This window comes from Lycium barbarum, chromosome 2 (genome assembly GCF_019175385.1).
Source record: "Lycium barbarum isolate Lr01 chromosome 2, ASM1917538v2, whole genome shotgun sequence".
Taxonomy (NCBI): Eukaryota; Viridiplantae; Streptophyta; class Magnoliopsida; order Solanales; family Solanaceae; genus Lycium; species Lycium barbarum.
The window spans coordinates 86,620,693-86,641,847 of record NC_083338.1 but is presented as its reverse complement, the minus strand read 5'-3'; the positions used below and the strand labels follow the sequence as shown (position 1 = coordinate 86,641,847).

Sequence of the window (21,155 nt, the reverse complement as noted above, 5' to 3'; positions counted from 1 at the left end):
GATCTTGGAGACACATCAATGATGGCCATTGAAGATGAAGCATGTGAATATGAATCAATTTTGTTCTCATGGCCAATTCTGATACGAGGAGTGATGACAATGAGGTGTAGCAAGAAGAGAACAATCTATGCTTACCCATTGGAGAAGCGAAGGAACTGATCTGTGAGACAAGTCAACAGAACATCTCCTTGGAAAGGCAATCAAGAGAAGAGGTGGAAATATTTCCCAAAGGAAAAAGTGAAGCAAGTGAAACTTCTCGGGAGCTTGAAAATGAGCTAAAGACAACAAGAAAAAGTCTCATTACTGAAATAGAGAAAAATAGGCTATTGAAGGAGGACTTGGAAAGGACCAAGCTTGATCTTGGCAAGGCTCTCAAATGGACCTGGTCCTTTGATGTGATCACATCCATGTACAAAATTAAGGGAAGTGGTAAAGAAGGATTTGGTTTTGAAAAAAAAAGAAACATCCTACAACCCACACAACAAGTTTGTCTCCTCAACTGAAAATGGGTTGTGCACGCACTGTGGGCAAGCAGGTCACCACAAGGAGGCATGCAAAGAAAGGATCAAGTCTATTCAGAGAGCTGAGAAGCATATGATAAGTAAAGCTAAAATGGAAGAAACAGGCCCTTAAAAGAAAGGATCGCCAGAAAAGAAAAGGGAAGTGCTACCCTCATGGGCCAAAAGGAACCTAATTCACTCTTTTTTCAAAAGTAAAGGACCCAAACTTATATGGGTTCCCAAAACCAATCAGTGATATCATCCATGGGGAGGGGAAGAATGAATGGATGGAAACTGATGTATCTCTTCCCTTAAAGCCTTCGCTGGAGGATGTAAGCAGTTGGTAACAAAGGGGGAAACTCTCTTCCTGAGTGAAGTGGTGCCAAAATCAAGAACCGGGTCTCTCAAACTCTTAAAAAAATCATGAAAATAAGAAAGGTATTGCGCTAATAAGTGTTTTTTTGACTATGTCTAACTCACTCTTATACCATTAAAGGTATGCGTGCATGACAGAACCAAGAGATAGTAAGCACAAGCAATATTGCACACTTCAAAGTAGTCTTTTGTCTCAAGAATTTTGTTGAAGGATCTGGTGTTTGTGACTCGGGTTAGTAATCCTTTCAGTACTCATATATGTGATTAAACTGCAAAATATGACAATTGAAGTCATACACTTTCACCAAAAGAAATTCTCAAAATAACGTCTCTCACGAATCATTGCCTTCCACATGAACTGACCCATTCCTTCTTATTGCACCTTATCGAAAGCGTTGCATAGCCCACCTTAAATACTTCCTATGTGTGTGTGTCTCTCTCTCTCTCTCTCTCTCTCCTTCCATTAGAAATCCTCAGATCATTTGTGCATCCCTCTAAGCTTATTCCTTACAAAACCCTGTCGCAATCTTCTTGCACCAGGTGTTCCCTTGTGTCTTTAAATGAAAATGGACTCCAACTCTTCAGAACTGTCTATCTTCCTTTGATCAAAATTCGAATGAATCATACCCCAAATCTCTCACACATAGTCCCTCTGAAACTCGAAAGCACAGAATAACAAAGAAATTCACATCGCTGTCAGCCATCTCCAGTCAAAGTGAGCAACACAATTGAACTGACAGCAAGAAAATAAAAACAACGGGAAATAAAAAGAGTGGCCTTATCGATAAAAGGGAAATTGATGAAGAAGAGGAAGAAGAAGAAGAAATTCCTCTATTTAGAAGGAATTCCAAGAATAGGGTGGAGAGAGAAATAGAAAGCACTCAAAATCTCAAATCGGAAGGAGACAAGAGTAAACAAGCTAAAAATAAAAGTTGGAGGGAGAGGGAAGAAGGAGATCAGGATATTCAACTCTCTTAGATCAGAATATTCAACTCTCTTCTAAAAGGAAAATAAAAGTGGTGTTAAATCAGGAACCTGGTTCTTCCAAAAGACAAAAAGGTAAAGACAATCTGCAGCAACAAAAAGTTCTTTTCGAGAGAATTCTCGATGTAACCCTACGAGGGATGAAAGAGTTAATGGAGATGGTGAAATTTCAAATATGGACTCATCTCTTCACTCCACCAACTTCCAGCATGTATGAAGCTAAAGTTACTAAACTGTACAATAACTTGGTCAAAATCGATGATGATGCTTTGGCCTTGACAGTAAATGAAAAGGAGTTTGGGCTGACTGAGTCAATACTTGCACAAATCTTGGAAGTGATGACAGATGGGGTGAGAACTGTAACAAGAAAGGGCTCTCCTGATTTCAAAAAGGTCATTGTAAAGATAGCAAGGTCTGCTAGAAAGGTGAGTCTCTACAAGCACGAGCTAAAACCTGAGCACCAATTGGTCTTTGAATTCGTCAGCAAAGCACTTTTGCCAAGAGCTACGGAAAGCTCTAGTGTTACTGTCGCAGACCTAGTCCTCATGAAAGCTCTAACATCTTTTGAATCGATCAACCTGTCATCATGATTGAGCGGATGATAAAAGTGGCAAGGACTGTGCAAGGGAAAACTGGTCTCCCCTATGTCTTCTTTCTCAGAAAGGTGCTTATACACTTTCAAGTGAAAACTGGCATCGCTTCTCTAGGGACAAAAGAGCATCTGGTCTCGCTAGCCACTTTGAAAGACTGTGGACTTACACCTAAAGCAGCGGATAGTGCCAACCCCTCCACCATCTCAATCTTGATTGAGGCTCAGCAGGTAGCCATTGCAGAGATTCAACAGCTCAAAGCAGAAAGTGCATTTTTAAAATCGAAATTAGCTGAACGAACACTCAGGTTCTAGTACTAAAAAAGCAACTGAAATGGATAAACTGCAGGCTGAGAGGGACCAGCTAAAGGTCAAAGTGAATGAATTTTGGGAGAAAATGCTGAAGGACCAACAAGCCTTTTATGAAAGAATTGACAAACTCACTCAAGCTCTAAATAGCACCAAGAATCCTTCTTATCCTCTATCCCCTCTGCTTAGATGCTGCCCTCTTTTTTTTGCCTGACAAGACTGTTGGTACATTTGTAGTTTGAATCCGTATTTTTGAGTACTGAATAGATTACTCTCCTGTGTTCTCATTTCTATTTGGGAAAATTACACTGTCTTATTCTTTATTGCTTGCTTATTTCCCTCTAATTCTGCTCGTATTCATTGCCCCTCCAGGTCTGAGTTAATAAGGCTGAATTTCTTACTAGCTTTCGATGCTTTTTGATAATGCCAAATGGTGAAAGATGAGTTGAGTAGAGATGAATAGGTGGTGCTCATGCTGAACTAAACCGGGGGAGGGGGTGGGGGTGAAATGCTGAATAAAAAGTGAAATATGTACTGATAATGTGGCGCGATCCGAAATTTTCTTTGTTTCGTTGTTGTTGCTAACATGTTGCAGGTGTCTTGAAAATGATGGTATGCTTCACAGGGGGAACATTGGGAAGCTGGTTCTCAGGGGAAACATCATCTATAAGTTTGTCATCATAAAAAAGGGAGAAATTGATAAGCTCAAGTGCATTCATGTTTTGATGATTGTCAAACTGATTCGGAACCAGATAGAGACCTGGTCTGTGATCTGGTCTCTGTGCACCTTGCACAGTAAGCAGAGACAGCTGTAAAGCCGAGCTACTCACTTCACACAAGTACAGCAGTTGAGCTAGCCCATGTTTTAGGTCAAATATTGATGAGTGGTTTCTATTCATCCCACATGTCTCCCACTATATATACAGCATGTTGCAACATATTGCGTATCACTTGGAAAACCTAAAAATCACCCAAAAGGTTCAGCCGTCACAAGACTCTCCAAGTGTTCAACAAAGCTAATCACAAACTGAAGGACTTGTTTTTGACACTGAAGATTCTCTATTCTTTTAGTTTGTCTTTGTTTCATGTGCGTTAACTTGTAAACCTACTCTTCTCTGTTAAGACGTTGTTTGTAGGTATTTTGAAAAGTTTCAAAGTGTACTTGCTGGAAGTGTGTTTCCACAAGCTTTTGAGTGGTACACTAGGCTAGAGTTAGTCTGGGTGCTTGTAATTGGAGCATTACAAGTGTAGAGGGACTACAGAGGTTAGTTCCTAGGTTACATAAGTGTTATTGTAAGGGTGAGGGATTATGGGAGTTAGTTTCTAGCTTACAATAGAGTTGTAACCTAAAGTTGCTCGCATAGTGGATTTGAAATCCTACTGGGTAGGTCGTGATTTTTAATGTGCAAGGATTTTTCCACAGTAACATCCTGTGTCCTTTACTTACTGCATTGCATAAGGAAACTGGTACTCAACCAGGTCCCTCATATACTGTTTGGTGAGGGCACAACCTACAATAATAATAATGATCAGAAGAGGAATACACATGGAGGAAGAGGTAGAGGCTTTTACTAGGCAAAACAGGAATGGATGCAGAGGAGGAAGAATAAATATATTAAAGATTCAAGTGGTGTCATACTAGGGGAAGTAAGGGATAAGGGTGGATCACAATAGATTGAAGACAAAGTTGACACTCATAATACCTTTGACATCTTGGCCGCAGATGAAGGTGATGATCAACAAATTGTAGAAATTAAGCCTGCAGCAGAGAAGACAATGGAGGATCATGAGCAAGTGGTGCACAAAAAGATAAAATATTAAATCAAGAGGAAAACATAGAAACACAACAGGTTGAAGAAAATAAAAAGGAAAGATGATAAGAGTCCAATGATAAGCCCAGGGAAGAGTGACAATATCAATAATGGTGTACAACAGAAGTCAACATCAATGAGAAGTTCAAGTAAAAGCAGCAACACAGAGCAGAAAATTGGAGAAGAAGTAGAGGTTAATTCAGTAAGTAACACAAGTCTAGTAAAGGCACAACAAACAGGAAAAATTGTAAGCAGTCAAAATGATACATTCAGTGCACAGAAGGAGAATGTAAGGCCAGAGGAAATAATTCAACATCAGGAGCATGCATCTCAATAGCAAGGAAATAATTCTGCATAGTCTTCAACTAAAAGTAAGCAGCACAGTGTTAGTAAACTACACTAAGTTGGAGAATCTACCAAGGAAACTAGTGGAACAAAGAGTGTAATGATTGCAAGTGGAGATAAAGAAGAAAATAAAGCTCTAGAGGTAATTAATACTCAGCATGATACAAGACCTGTTGAAACTGTCACCTCAGGAGGGAAGGACCTGGATTTTCATTTAATTGATCATAACATACATGTAGTAGCTAGAGCAGCAGACCTCTGCCCAAAACATATGGAAAAAGCAGCAGGGAGAGGCAAGAAGGAACACATCAGAGAAATTAGTGTCCCACCAAGTGGTGGGGTTCAAACAAGAATATGTTGCCTATGAATGCTATCATTTGGAATATTAGATCTGTGAATACAATGGAGGCTTATACAAGGTTGATAAAGATGCCTCAGAAATTTCATTTTGGTTTCATTGGTTTATTAGAACCTTTTCAAGATGCTGATAAGGTAGAAGAATACATGAGGAGGATAGGGTTACAACATGCTTTTGTTAACTGTACTGGAAAAATATAAGATTTTGTGGATGATATGTTTAAGGTTTCAATTGTAGTGGATCATTCACAACAATTAACTCTCAAATTGAAGATACAAGATACTTTGGATGAGATGGTTGTCTTAGTAGTATATGCAAAATGTTCTCAAGTGGAAATAAGGGAATTGTGGGATTCTTTAGAAAGTCTGAATGTAATAACACATGTACCATGTATAATTGGTGGGGATTTTAATGTCATCACTTCTGAGGAAGAAAAATATGGAGGTTTACCAGTCACCATGAATGAAGTACAGGATTTCAGGACCAGTATTCAAAATTGTTATGCATTTGATTTGGGCATTAAAGGAAGCAAATTTACTTGGTGAAATGGGCAAAGTGGAGAGGAGTGCATTTTCAAGAGATTGAGTAGATGTTTAGGGAATCAGACCCTGCATGATAAATTCCCTGGATTGGAGATGTCACATTTAATTAGAACAGGATCAGATCATGCACCTCTTTTAATTTCTTATTCTGCAGAAACTGAATCTTATAGAAAATCTTTTAAATTTATCAATTTTGGAGCTAAACATGGTTCATTTGTGGATATAGTGAAGGAACATTACAAAGTTGATTTCATGGCTAATTCTTTTCATTTGTTTCATCACAAATTGAAGAAAGTGAAAACTGCTCTAACACAATGGAGTAAAGACACTTATGGGAACATTTTTCAGGAAATTGAAACTTTGGAAGATGTGGCTAAAGTGCATGAAATTCAGTTTGAACTTCAACCCACTCCAGAAAATTAGGAAAGGTTGCGTAGAGTACAAGCTGATTTAAATAGGTACTTACATTTAGAGGAAGAATTCTGGAAACAAAAGGCAGGAATGCAATGGTTCAAGGATGGGGGACAGAACCACAACTTTTTTTCATTCATATGTGCAAGGAAGGAGAAAGAGGTTGCAATTAAGAAGAATTCAGGATCAGAATGGTAATTGGATAGAATCTAAGGAGGAATTATCACAAGAGGTAATCAGATTTTACTCTGAGCAGTTTACTAAGGAAGAAGATCCAACAAATTTTGAAATTTTAGATCATGTCCCACAGATGATTACAGAAGACCAAAATATTTTTATTGGGGGTTTGCCAACTGAGGAGGAAGTAAAGAAGGTAGTTTTCAGCTTGAAAGGAGAGAGTGTTACTCGGCCAGATGGGTTCACTTGTATTTTCTATCAGACTTGCTAGGATATCATAAAGGAAGATGTCACAAACATGGTGAAGGCATTTTTTTTGTGAGCTGAGCTACCTAGATTTATTACACGTACTAATCTGGTGTTATTTCCTAAGAAGGATATAATCAATACTTTATCAGACATGAGGCCAATTAGTTTGAGTAACTTTAGTAATAAAATCATTTCAAGATTGATTCATGATAGAATGGTAGAGGGTTTAGCAGACATAATTTCTCTAAATCAGGCAGGTTTTGTGAAGGAAGAAGTACAGTGGAGAATGTGCTACTTACTCAGGAAATCATAGCAAATATCAAATTGAGGACAAAGTCTACTAATGTAGTCATGAAATTAGACATGGCTAAGGCTTATGATAGGGTTTCTTGGTTGTTCCTGCTCAAGGTTTTAAGAAAGTTTGGTTTTTCAGAGGTTTTGATAGATATGATTTATAGGCTAGTTAGCAACAACTAGTATTCTATTTTAATTAATGGGCAACAACTGGGTTTCTTTTAGTCTTCCAGAGGTGTCAAGAAAGGGGATCCTTTATCTCCTACCTTATTTACTCTATCTGCAGAGGTGTTGACCAGAAATCTTAATGCTCTACATTAGATTCATCAATTTAAAGGTTATGGTTTGCCTAAATGGAGTCCTAAGGTGAATCATCTAGCTTATGTTGATGATATGATCTTTTTTTTTTCCAGCAAATGTGTTTTCCTTACAGCTTGTTATGGAAATTTTAAAGAAGTATGAGAGAACATTAGGACACAAGATCAATAGGGAGAAGAGTGTAGTTTACATGCATAAAAATGTTCTTGGTGATATGAGCATTACAATAGAAATTGTTACAGGAATTGGGAGGAAAATTTTTCCTTTCACCTATTTAGGTTGCCCAATATACCATAGTAGGAGAAAGATTTTTTCACAAACATTTTGATGAAGATAATGAATAGACTACAGAGTTGGAAAGGAAAACTTTTATCTTTTGGGGGTAGAGCTATTCTTATTAAACATGTATTACAAATAATGAAAATTCACCTATTATCAGCAGTTAAGTCTCCTATAGGTCTAATCAGGCAAATGCATAAAATATTTGCTCAATTTTTTTTGGAGCAATACTGTGGGAGGTAAAAGTAGACACTGGCTTCATGGAATCATCTTTTTTTTTTTACCAGTAATGGAAGGTGGGATGGGTTTTAGATCATTACATGATGTATCAGTGGTCTTATTTTGTAAACTATGATGGAATCTGAGAACTAAACCATCCTTATGGAGTGCAATCAATAGTATTGTAGAAAAAAGAATCCTGTCATTATCCTGTGGAAATATGGCTCTCAAACCTGGAAGAACTTGTTGCAAGATAGAGACCTGATTGAACATCACATTTGGTGGCAAATAGGTATGGAAAATTCTCAATTTTGGTTTGATAATTGGACAAGAATGGGTGCTCTATACTAAACTGTAGAAGGATATGATGAGAATGTTCAAAATGTGGCTGATGTAGTGGATCAGGGGCAGTGGAATTTTGGAAGATTGAGAGAACTACTTCCTGAATATATAGTGCAGAATATTAGCAGCACTATTAGACCTACAATGATAGAAAAAGGCATGGTGGATAATGGATACTGAGGGTGATTTTACAATCAAATCAGCATAGGACTATATTAGATTGAGAGGACAAAAGATGGAGATTTATAAGTATATGTGGATGAAAGGATTGCCATTCAAGATATATTTTTTCTTATGGAGGTGTTGGAAATACAAGCTACTTTTGGATGATGTATTGAAGAAAATGCACTATAACTTGGCATCCAGATGTTAGTGTTATCTCAATCCTAAGGAAGAGACAATCTGACATTTGTTTGCTACATCTTATGCAGCTAATAGGACTTGGTCCCATTTTTCTTCAATTGCAGGTTTGAATATGGAAGGATAAATGTTACAGCAAAGAGTTGTAAAGTGGTGGACTGCACCAGTTCAAGGGAGATTGAAGATGATTTTTCAGGCTATTCCTGCAATCATTATTTGGGAACTATGGAAAAGAAGGAATGCTATAAAGCATGGAGGGAAAAAAAACAATTGGAAGAGTCATATACCAAGTTTTTGCAACTATTCAAAGACTAGTGATGATCAGAAATCCCTCAATCACACAGGTGCCACACAAACGGGAAGAGTTGATTACTGTGCTAGAGAATGGAAGTAATAGGCTGAAAGTTACAAATGTTGTATGGAATTTTCCACCAGCAGGATGGCTATTGTGCAATACAGATCCAGCCTCTAGGGGAAATCCTGGTAGAAGTGCTTATGGTTTCTGCTTGAGGAACAATGAGGGGAACTTGGTATATGCTCAAGCTGTAGAGATAGGCATTAACACTAATACAAATGCTGAGGTGATGGCAATTTTAGAAGCTATGAGGTATTGTAGGAATGAAAGATTGGATAATGTCATAATGCAGACTGACTCTGAAATGATTTATAAAATTTTAGAGGAAGGATGGAAGCCACCATGGGGAATTGTTGGTTGGATAGAAGATATTTTGGAGCTAAGAAGTACTATGACTGTCTCTTTTAGTCATATTTTGAGGGAAGGGAATAAGCTTGTTGATGCTCTAGCCAATCAAGCTTTAGATGAAGCCTCCTTTCAATGTCAGGATTTTGAGGGGCTAAAATCTAATTGTAGGAAGATCCTCAACAGTGATAAGTCTCAGATTCCATACTTGAGGATAAGGACTAAGAGATAATGGAATGGTGTAATGACAGAAAGGGGAATAGGTCTGGAAACTGGGATAAAGAAGATGATAAAAGCTTAATCATCATGTTCAAATCCAGATGGAGGCGAACATGATGGCTTTTTCTAACTATGTTTACTTTTTTGCAGGTTTCTAAACTATACAAATTAGCACAAACAAGGGTAGGAGGTTTTAATTCCAGAGTTTCAAGGTTACTAGTTACACAAGCTAGCATAACTAGAGCATTCAGGAAACAAAAGCAGCACAACAACACAAAGGGAAAAGGAAAGGAAGCAAGCACACAAGATCAGATCAGTCCAGATAATAGATTCAGTAACATTGAACAAATTCAGTATATGCAGAAAAAAGATTGTCAAACTCTCATCCCTGATTTAGACAAAATAGGTTGGGTGGATGTTTTATTTGTGGTATTAGCATCGTATGCTGCTCATTCAAATAGACAGAAATTAAATCTATATGAGTCAAAATTACGAAGAGAAAGAGATTTATTTTTTCAACATCAGCAGTATATGCGAGGAGTAAATACCTGAAAAGAAACAAAAGGTTTGATAGATGATGAACTTACAAGGTCGAATGGAGGTGGAAACTGCACCATGAGCTCAGGAACACCTCGATTCAAGTCAAATTGAGGAAAGATCCACCACACGAAGAACAAGAACAACAAGATGAGCTCAGAAGCACCTCGATTCAGTCAAATCGAGCACAGATTCAGCACATGCAGGACAAGAACAAGGTTAAATCACACAAATGACCCAGAAATTCAACAAGAAAGCAAAGAGGGTGAGAAGATATACATATATCGAGTTCAACTTCATCAACAACACATCACTACAAGTGGCGAAGGCATGGATCAGAACAGACGGCTCAGACAGCTTCATCATTTCCACACCGGTATCGAACAAGCAGATGAAGAATCGAGAATATCAAGTCAACAAATGCAGATAGGGCATAAATTTTACTTTCCTATATATATTTTAGGACATAAGGCAGATGGACCCTTTTTTGTTTTTTCGTTATTTGGAGTTGGGCCTGTTTTATGGGCTCAACTCATTTTGTTTTGTTTTGGATTTGCTGAATAAATAAAAAGCCCAATCGGGCATAATTTAATTTTAAAAAATAAATAGAAAAGGATTATAGGATGGCAACAAATGACAAATTCTTTTCTAATTGTCGGAAGAAAAAAAGAGAAAAATAAAATTAAGTAAATATCAATGCTTAACAGTGTTATAAATCTAAACAATCAAAGAATTTCGACTCAAAATACAAAGGTTCAAATTTAAATATAAAATTCATTTCTTGAATGTTTAAAAAATTAAAATAAATTTCTTAGGTGTGTAATATTATTAATAGAAATTAAAACTCAAAATTACATGTTTAAAGCAAAGAGAAGGAAAATCTAAAAACTTATCACACGTAATTCAACAACTAAGTCAGTGTAATAATATTACTTTTTCATTTAAAAGAATGTTGCATATATTTTAATGTCCACTGCTATTTTACATGATTTGTTCTTTTAGTATAAAATTCTAAATTTATTGACACGTGCAACACATGTAGCCAACAAACTAGTAAACTCATACGTGTCTAAAAAGATTTGTACTGATTTTCAGATAGTTTAAAAAATTATAAAATGATGTCAATAGTGTTGAAAATGAAGAGACAGTGTTATCAGTAAAGATAGGGTTGTCTTTAAATTTCTTGTTTAGTTAATTAAAATTAATCTTTTAAACACTAAATGAATTTGAAGTAGGGCAGAGTTAGAGCGTCAACTATGGGTTTGGTCAGATGAGGAGATTTTTTTATTTATTTTTTTAACTTAAAAACACTTTTTTATTTTATTCAAACGCTACAAAAGTGCTTAAAAGCTATTTTGGCTTAAAAGCACCTAAAATACGCCAATTCAAACAGGCTCTATAGTGGCGTCAGGCGTGTATCCAAAAAGAAGGCGAAAGAACCTAGAAACGTATGCAATTCTAGTGTAATCTAGGAGGTTCTTCAGTTAATGTTTTGTTAGGAACAGAACTGGCTTCTATATTCCAGAATTTTTCCAAAATAATTTTAATACTTCCTAAATACCTCTCTATCTCGAACACACTGGAAGATAACAGGAAATGCCATGCACAATTCGAGAGGCGTTTGACAAGAGTAGACAAGTTAGAAATATGATTGTGTTACGTTAATCACAAATCATGTAACATAAAATTTTAGATTGTAGTTGAGAAAATAAACTATAATTGTAATTTATTTCGATTGGGTTCTTAGATTATGTTGAAAATATCTGAAGAAGTTTGAATCTCAATTTCGGAACGATTTGATGGAGACTTAAGGTGGTTTGAATTAAAATTTGAAGACGATATAAGTTAGGAGAGAGGATCAACTGATGAAATGCTCTAGTTTGTTTTCTTTCAGCACCGCAAGCTAAGATTGACTACCGGATGGTACATAGGACAGTGCAGCGCATTTTCACTACTGCACGGGACAAAGGTCAGAGAGCATATGGTTTCATTGCAGACCCCCTCTTCCATTTTTTGCATTTCTCGTCGTAGAGATAGCAGACCTTTTCTTAATTTTTTAGGGAACACCACTAAGAAATAATAATCTTCAGTCCAAAGCCAATACTAAATTCTGAAGCTTTTATATTTACTATATACTATTCTGCTTTGCATTTGTACACACCCATTCCATCATCAGACGTACAGCACAACAAAATGGTGCACGCAGCTGCACTAAGTTACACAACCAGATATTATACTAAAATATCATTACATTGTCAATGTGCATCCAGCAATGTGGAAACTATGTCATTGCTCATTGATGATAAACCATAGAGAGGGAAGAAGGGCAGGGACTTCCCCCAGAATTGTGATCTGAACAGCTACTTAAAACCTCCAAAACTAAGAAACTACCACACAACGACATTTATTTCTCCAGATATAACAAAGCGAGAAGCATACTACCACATCATTGCATTACCCCTGAAATTGCACCAGAAATTACAGATTAGAGCAAAAAAAAAAAAATGAGAAAGCTGAATACTACAGTGATAAAGTTACTACTGCATATACCTTGCTGGCAATGTTGTTTGAAAGCCAATCTAGTCCCTCATATAACCCTTCTCCAGAAGTAGCACATGTACTCTGGATATACCTGCGAGAGGGAGGGGTGTGTTGGGGGAGGGGGAGGGGGAGGGGGGGGGGGGGGGTTCTTTAGAGCCAGCTTATTTAAGAAGCTAATTGACAGAAAAACCAGGATTGAACTAGATATTGGATGCCCAAATAAATTACCAGTGTCGCTGTCTGAGAGAATGAAGGCCAAGCTTGTCGGTGATTTCAGCTGCATTCATTGCATTTGGAAGATCTTGTTTGTTTGCAAAAACAAGCAGCACAGCTTCTCTTAATTCATCCTGCAGAGAATGTATTTAGATATCAAGAACTGCTGTACCCCCAGGTTGGACGGATATCTGGTTTAAGATTTATCATAAGATATTTCTAACCAACTATAAAAATACCAAAATTACCTCATTTAACATCCTGTGAAGCTCATCCCTTGCCTCAACTACACGATCTCTGTCATTGCTGTCAACCACAAAGATGAGACCCTGTGTGTTCTGGAAATAATGCCTCCATAGAGGTCTAATCTGCAAGTGCAACACAAAAGATAAACGTAGAAACACACTTTTAGCTCTTCTGGAAACAGACTGCATATATACCTATAACAGTGCCTTTAACTATCAACACATGAAACCACTAACAGATGGTAGAATAGCCAATTCAAAAAAACCAAGATAGGTCCACTTATGTCCATAAGGTGCTATAGCCAATTCAAATACCAAAAAAAAAATTGTATGTCCAGGTACATCCATTAAGGGTCGTTTGGTTGCTGGATAGGAAGAGAGTTATTATTCATGTATTAAAACTAGCATAGCTAATACCAAGTTGGTAGCTTTGTATAAAATTCAGCATACCAAGTACGGTGTTTGGTTATCATTTTACAATCCCACATAAATAAAATATGTATAAGTTATGGGTCAATTTATGTGTTATTTTACGCAGGGTAGAAGGTTGAATAACTAATCAGAGATTAGTAATACATGAATAACTAATCCCTCTAACCAGCAACTAAGTGGCCCCCTTAAGCGCTCAACCACGCTGCCTCATACTGGCACTTTCTTAAATACTCAACCAACCAGGTTTAGCCTCGAAAATCATGTGTTCAGTAAAAGTTTCAGGAGTGCACCCCAGGCTAATGGACTCCAATGACCAAACTTTCAGGAATGGTGCCCATCAGAAGCGTTTCTCTACCAGAAAATTCATTGTCTGCTCTACTGGACACCAGTTTCCATCTTAGCATTATGTAACTGATGTTCAGTATGACCAAGCTTTCAATACTGATGCTTCACTCAGAGGGGCTCTACTGGAAAAATTGTTGCCTGCTCCACGGGACACCGATTTCTGCCTTAGCTTTATGTAACTGACACCAGAGTTCAGCAGCTCTGTCTCCTATGGCTAAGAGAAAGTTCATGCAATTTGCTGCCTCCATGGGACCTCTAGGATGATGAGCTAACCAATGTTTACCATGCATCTCACTCTGGCAACCTTCCATTCAGTGGTTAGGGTGTAAACATGCCACGTTCCACATGTTTGGACCAAACATGCTTATCATACAAGCTTGAGCACTGCTCACTAGCACAATTGTTATGAGCATCCCGAACACAAATTCAGCTTGGCTCGATCAGAAATAGTTAAGCTTTAACTTGTTTGTGGATCAAAATGGAAAAACAAATATAAAGAGCAAAATGATTTGTGAGCTCGTTTTTGTTTCAATTTTTACTTTTCCCTTTTTGAAACAAACAAAGGCTCTACACCATTTTGAAATGCTTGAACACTACATATCAGATCCCTAAAATGGTCAAAATGGGCATGCATATAATCTGCTCTATAATCTTTTTCATATTCCTTATCTCATTTGGAAAATCTTTTTCATAAACCTTGTCTCATTTGGATAATCTTTTCATATTCTGTATCTCATTTCTATTATACGAGAAGAGGGGTGGCCCCAAGGGCTTTGATCTAGTGGCAAGAGCACAACATGTGATGTTTGGGTTAGGTGCATGTTACAGGTTCGAACCCTACCGTAAACAAAGCTTAGTATTTAAGCAGAGAAGGGTAGAGATGCTGCCTGTTATTCATGAAGTTCCGAGCCATGCATCACTGGCCCTTGGAATTTTTAGGTCATCAAAAAAAATATGAGCAGAAGGGAGCAATCTGATCAAATGCGAAAAGCGCAAAAAATGCTTAGGTTTGTTGGAACTTTAAGCGCAAAGCGGAAATAAAAGTGTGAGCTTTAATGAAGAAAGGCGCAAAGGAAGAAGAAATACAAATATGTATATGTAGTCCAAGACTAATAACTATAAGCACAACTAACAAATACAGGGACAAAGAAATTGAAAAAAAGTTTAAGATAAATTGTGTTTTTTTTTAAGACTTGATATAAAGTGTTATGATAAAGTGAAATAAGAATTGTTTGTGTCGCCTCTTCTGGATTATGCTCGTTGGCAAGGAAACTTATGGCGACACCGAAGCGCCCACTAAGAGAGATGAAGCACTCAACATATTTTACGCTCAACATATTTGCGCTTCGCTCCAAGGCTTAAGCGAGAATCCCAGATAAATCAGTAATGAGCAAGTTCTATGAGATCAAATTGTGAATAGAAAATGTAAAAAACAAAAAAATGAAGAAAAAAAAAATTCCTTACCAAAAAAAGTTGTTGATAGAGCATACGTGAGTTGAGCCAAATGCCAAGCAAGGAATCCTAATTATCAAGTAATACTAAGCTCATGTTCAGTAAATGAGCTGGTGCTGATTTTAAACCAGCCAAGGCCTAGCATTTTCAGCAAAAGCAAAGGCTCGACTCATTAACACATCTAATTGAGTGCGACAGTAAAATCCTTTCCTTCTAACAAATTACCATCATTATTACCCTTATCTTATTACTTCACAATTGAGAATACATTTTCCAACATAAATATGTGGTCATAAATGCGTAGATACTCCAAATTCTAGAATGTTTCATACAGAGGCTACTCTTGAAGCTAGCATGTCTCACACATGAAAACCCACAGAAAAGAGGATTTATCCTGTGCAGCAGCTGTTTTTTATGTGGAAAGCCGTTTGAAGTTGACAGTCGCCTATATTTGCACTGCCCCATCACTGCTCAGCTTGCTACGGCAACTAATATGTTATTGAAGAGTTGAAGCAGAAAAGGGTTAGGCGAGAAAAAGAGGATTTGTGAAACACTATACCAGCTATTGCTCAGTGGACTGTTTTGATTGAGAGAAATAGGAGATGCTTTCAATACATGGCAAACATTCAGATGTTAAAGTCAAAGCGGTTTTGTTTTTGGTGTAAAATGGAACAAGTAGATGATGTTGAATCTATTTTAGGTGCTAGAAATTAGAATCGCCACAGGTTTAGAAGGATAATGCTATTGTAAAGACACTCTACTTTGCTGCACATGTACAGTTTCAACAGCACACTCCCTTTCAATTGTTCCATTTTGTTTTTTTTAAACTGAAAAAATTTAGCCCAACCTGGATGGGCACTTTAGGTGTGCCACAATGAATTCAAGATTTCTCAATTGAAAGGCTAATGCACCCATTGTGGGTGTGCATATATCTTCATTAGAATTCATGGCAAACACACCCATATTGGGTGTTATTTCATGATACCACATTGTGGTGTTGTTCCATTTATAAAATACCTAGCATGACCTTCTCAAAACAAATGTGCTACCCTCGAAGCCATAAATGAAACCTTTTCCTAGCCTCACAAAACTCACCTTCAAAAGTTATATTTCCATAGGTCCTATAAAACAATTCCTTATTTCCAAACTCATTTTCTAGGTTTTTTTAGTCTTTCATAGTAAACATGTATTCATAGTAATGGAAGAACAATCTCAATGATTTGCCCTGAGGATTTAGGTCTAGTGGTAAGAGTGCAACACCATGATGTGTGGATTAGGCGCACATCATGGGTTCGAAACAGAAGTCTGGTATATTTGAGTGGAGAAAGGTAGAGGGATGGGCCCATTATCCACCAAGTCTTGAAGCATGTGCCACTAGTGCTCGGAGATTTCTTGGTTATCAAAAGAAACCAAAAAAGAACGAAGAACAATCTAAATGACCATCCTTTTGCCCAGAGGAATACGATTAAAACGAAAATCTTTGGGAAGAACATTTGGTAGAATCATACTAAATTTCCAGCCAACTTGATCAATCAGACATCAGTGTTCTAAAGAACTCGTGGTAGTCTATAAAAAGTCAAAAATATGTTTGCCACAAGATAGTTTGCTATCCCTTAGCAGATAGAAGACATGAAAACAGGCTGGCTCAGTTCAGCATAACTTATGATTATGTTAGTTGTTGACATTTGACAACAGTATAGTCAACACCTGACCGTCCATAAGCACATTAATTTCGACATAAATAAGGCATTCTCAGTTAATTAATGTCAAAGCGCCAAAATATGCTACTCCCTCCGTTTCTAAATAAATGGTGTTTTAGGCCTTCCATTTTGTTTCAAAATAAGTAGTGCTTTAGGATTTCAAGAAAAAAATAATCTTATTCTTCTAAAATTACCCTTATTTACATAATCAAGAATCATTAAGTAGCTTTTCTTTTTCTAGGCATTTGATTAGGGATAAGTAAGAACACTTCTAATTTTCTAGGAGTGAGCAATTTCTTGAGGGGTACGCAGAAGCTAAAAACACCACGTATTATGAAACGGAGGGAGTAAGCTTATCAAAGTCAGAAAAATATGTACTTTTTCACGAGATGAGACATCTCATAAGGAAACCATGCAACCAACGCAAATTTTAATTGAAAGGGGAGAGTGACATTATGGTCTCACAAGCTAAGAATCTTCATCAGAGGTGATAAACTATTACCCCAATTTTTTTTATTTTATTTTTTGATGAAACTATTACCCCAAATTTGAATCATGGAGAACTAAAGAACCGCAAATCTCAGGTAATACAAGACAAAAACAATTAATTAGGGAATAAGAACTTCTTGTACCTTGTCCTGACCCCCAACATCCCACACAGTAAAGCTGATGTTTTTGTATTCAACAGTCTCCACATTGAAGCCTACCATTGAAATAGAAAACGGTTTAAATTACATGGCAACTAGAACTGGCACATTTGGCATGATCAAGAAATCTCTCCTAACAACACAGATGATAAGCATTTGATTAAGATACAAAATTCAAGGCAAAAATAACAATCCTCAAATATTGTTTGATTCCCCAACATATCATCCCTATTTTCAGAGTTTACAATCTCTCCCATATAGCACATGTAAATGCAAATGATCTGTAGTAATTTTTCTAGAGTTAACCACTCCTTGGAAGTACACCTATCAAATAACAGTAGTCAATGGATAGACACAGCACATTCTTTTTGGCTATACAGATCAACATAACCTTACGTTCATACCCCATGATGAGTTAACTTTCTAATCATGCACAATGGTGCATCAAAATTATATAAAAGAAACTAGTAAATGAAAAACAAAAACAGATTTCACGGAAGGAAGCATACCGATGGTTGGGATAGTGGTAACAATTTCTCCCAACTTGAGCTTGTACAGAATTGTGGTTTTACCAGCAGCATCGAGACCAACCATAAGAATACGCATTTCTTTCTTTGCAAAGAGGCGACTAAAGAGTTTAGTGAAAGACAGCCCCATCTCTGTAAATCTGCAAAATAACATAAATACTTAATATGGTGAATGAAATCTAAGAAAGCAACTACTATCCAAACAAAATAATTAGCACAGCGCCTTTTCCCCTGTCCTTGTTATTTCTCTACCAATACTTAACAAATCTCCACTGCTGACAATACCCACCAACACCCATCAGTTTCTTCTTTAATATTCATCATTTGGGAAAGAAGCCCACAAAAGTTTACCACTTTAGACACAATTAGCCATTTGTGGTAACAGCTTCACAACATATAAAATACCCTATTATTATTATCCTCTGACACACTTTCCCATATTGATCCGTGACAAATGATCAGATATGAAACAAATAATGCTACATGTGTTTCTTTTTTTTTTTTTTTGAACAAATAATGCAACATGTAATCGTGGAGAGGAAGGAGCATCATTTAGTAGCCGAAATACCTCCAAAGGAACAAAACAATCACAGACTAGACTGATATTCCACAACCAAAAACAGGAAGAACAAAAGAATCATAACATTAGGACCAGATATTACATATTTCAGAACGTTGTGAATTTAAAAACCACAAACTGAACATTCATCCAGAGTATAATATGAAGGAACGTCCAAACCACCTTCAATTACGAAAATTTCAGTTACATACATTTTACTTCCGTATGTTTATCAAAATTAGCAAGCTTGATCAGATCCAAAAGGCAATAAAAGACACAATTATGGTAGAATCCAAATAAGGTAGGAAATTCAGGACAAACCCTAACAAGAAGTGGTAGTAATAAATCGTGTAATTGAAAAATCAAAAAATGACCTTATATATATATAACAAAGGAATTCCAACACAAAATGGGAAAATGAGGAACAAAGAAAAGGTAGATCTGGGATGACATGTAGTTAAAAGTAGATTATTAAAACAAAAAGGAAAGGAAGAGAAAAGCGAGTGGATTACCGAAGATGGGCCGATGAGAGAGGGGATAAAATCAGCAGATCGAGAAGGAGAGAAAATGAAGTGATGGGCTTATGTTTGTTATTTATATGCATCTTTGACGGTCGTTTCCCAATTCGTTTTTCGCCGTTATCATTCCGTTATAACTTCGCGTCAACGCGCAGCACATCACTTGTCTCTCTTTTTTGGTATCAAGGAATTACTCAATTGTTTAGTTAAAACATAATATTCCTTGATAGTAATTGAAGTAGAGATTAGCAATACTTTGGGCAAAAAAAGTTCTCCAACTGAGCCAAAATATTGTATATGTCATGATAATATTTCTTTTCTAGTAGTAGCAAACCTATTACTATCTCTCTTTCTTTTTTTTTTTTTTTTTTTATTACTATCTCTCTCCCAAAGTGGTAAACATGCTATTGGAGGGGAGGCCAAACAAATAGATGGTAGGACTAGATTGAGCTCGCTTTCTGTGTTTTTTTTAGGAGTTATTTTATGTTCTAGGTCCTATGTTTTTCTTTCTCGATGCTTTTCATAGCCCAATTTCGTAAATAAGGGAATGGCCCGTGACATCAATTGACTTAAACAAGTCGGGGAACGAAGCGGTAGGTGCCGAGCGTAGAATTAGTTTTTGGTAGCTCATGAACCGACCGAAAGATGGGTTGATTGTTCCTTCGCCCTATGGAAACTAACTTTAATATCCAAATATTGTCACGGGTTTGAAACTTTTTTGAATCAATAAAGAAAGTCTATTAAATCAACGTTTGATTGAAAATTTATCAGATTAGGATCATAGATGAACTTAGGCTATATTAAGTTTAAGATATTAGTCCAAATAAAATTACAGACTAATATAATTGGTCTAAATATTAAGTTCAATATATATATATATATATATATATATATATATATATATATATATATATATATATATATATATATATATATATATATAATTGAGGATTCAATTTTGTTGGACTTCAAATGATGAGCTTACTCTGTTAAGCTCAAGATCTCATATTATTCTAGAGGCCTAATCTCATGCCACGTGTCAAATGATATGGCAAGTCAAGTCAAGTGAAAGAGTCAATATGAACATGACATATGTCAAAATTACATAGCATGCTAGTCAAATAAAAAGCCAGTGGAAATGCACCAAGTGTGCAAGTGATGTGTTTCAACTAAACAAATATGGTCATGTCATTTGAATCTGATCAGTCAAAAAAGAGTTTGTAATTATTACAAGAGATAATTACACTTTATGTTAATTAGGGTAACAATGCTACAAAAAATGACTCACTTATCCTCCTCCTTCTCCTCCTCCCCCCCCCCCCCCCCCCCCCCCTCTCTCTCTCTCTCTCTCTATCTCTATCTGCCTCCCCTCTCTCGCTCTCTCTCTCTACCTTCTCTCTCTCTCGCCTCCTCGCTCTATCTCTCTCTGCCTCCTCTCTCTCAATCAGTGGCGGAGCCAGGATTTTTGCCGAAGGGGTTCAAAATATAAAAAAGTAAACATGCGAAGAAGCTTAAGGGAGTTCAACATCTACTAGATATACATAAAAACTAATTTTAACCTTATAAAAACAGTATTTTTTTCCGCCGAGGGGGTTTGGATGAACACCCTCGGCATAGTGTGGCTCCGCCACTGCTCTCAATCACCCAAAAATTCACTCAAATCTGGTGGTGAGCGAGGTGATGTGGCTGGTGGTTTTCGCCGGAGCTCCGGTGTAATCTCATTGAGGGAGAAATAGAGATAAATGGAGAGGGAGAAGTCTGTTGCTGCTCGTCGGACATCATTGGTGGTGTTGGAGTTCGCCAGAAAATGGAACTCTAGCGATGGCTGGTGGCTGCTGCTGCTTCCTCATTGGTGGTGTTAGAGTTAGTTTCCGTGTAATAGTGTATAATGTTGTATAATAGTGTATATGAGGTGTGTATACACCCATATACACACCTCTCATACACTATTATACATTTTTATACACCTATATACATATTGTATCTGTCTTGTATAAAAGTGCAATTCTTATTCAAAACCAATCTAGATCTATGTTTATATTCACTTATACAATATTA

The 21,155-nt window shown here is 36.8% G+C and overlaps 1 protein-coding gene across 1 annotated transcript; it reads right to left on the bottom strand.

Annotated features, from left to right (window-relative positions):
• Positions 1 to 12,130: 12,130 nt before the first annotated feature.
• Positions 12,131 to 19,249, bottom strand: LOC132626606 (ADP-ribosylation factor-like). The gene is made up of 7 exons (XM_060341524.1): positions 19,092 to 19,249; positions 18,003 to 18,160; positions 17,479 to 17,549; positions 12,921 to 13,040; positions 12,688 to 12,806; positions 12,469 to 12,550; positions 12,131 to 12,378 (listed from the first exon to the last, which is right to left on the bottom strand). Exons 1-7 carry the CDS (start codon positions 19,181 to 19,183, stop codon positions 12,373 to 12,375), a joined length of 648 nt encoding a protein of 215 aa, XP_060197507.1. The 5' UTR covers positions 19,184 to 19,249; the 3' UTR covers positions 12,131 to 12,372.
• Positions 19,250 to 21,155: the final 1,906 nt, after the last annotated feature.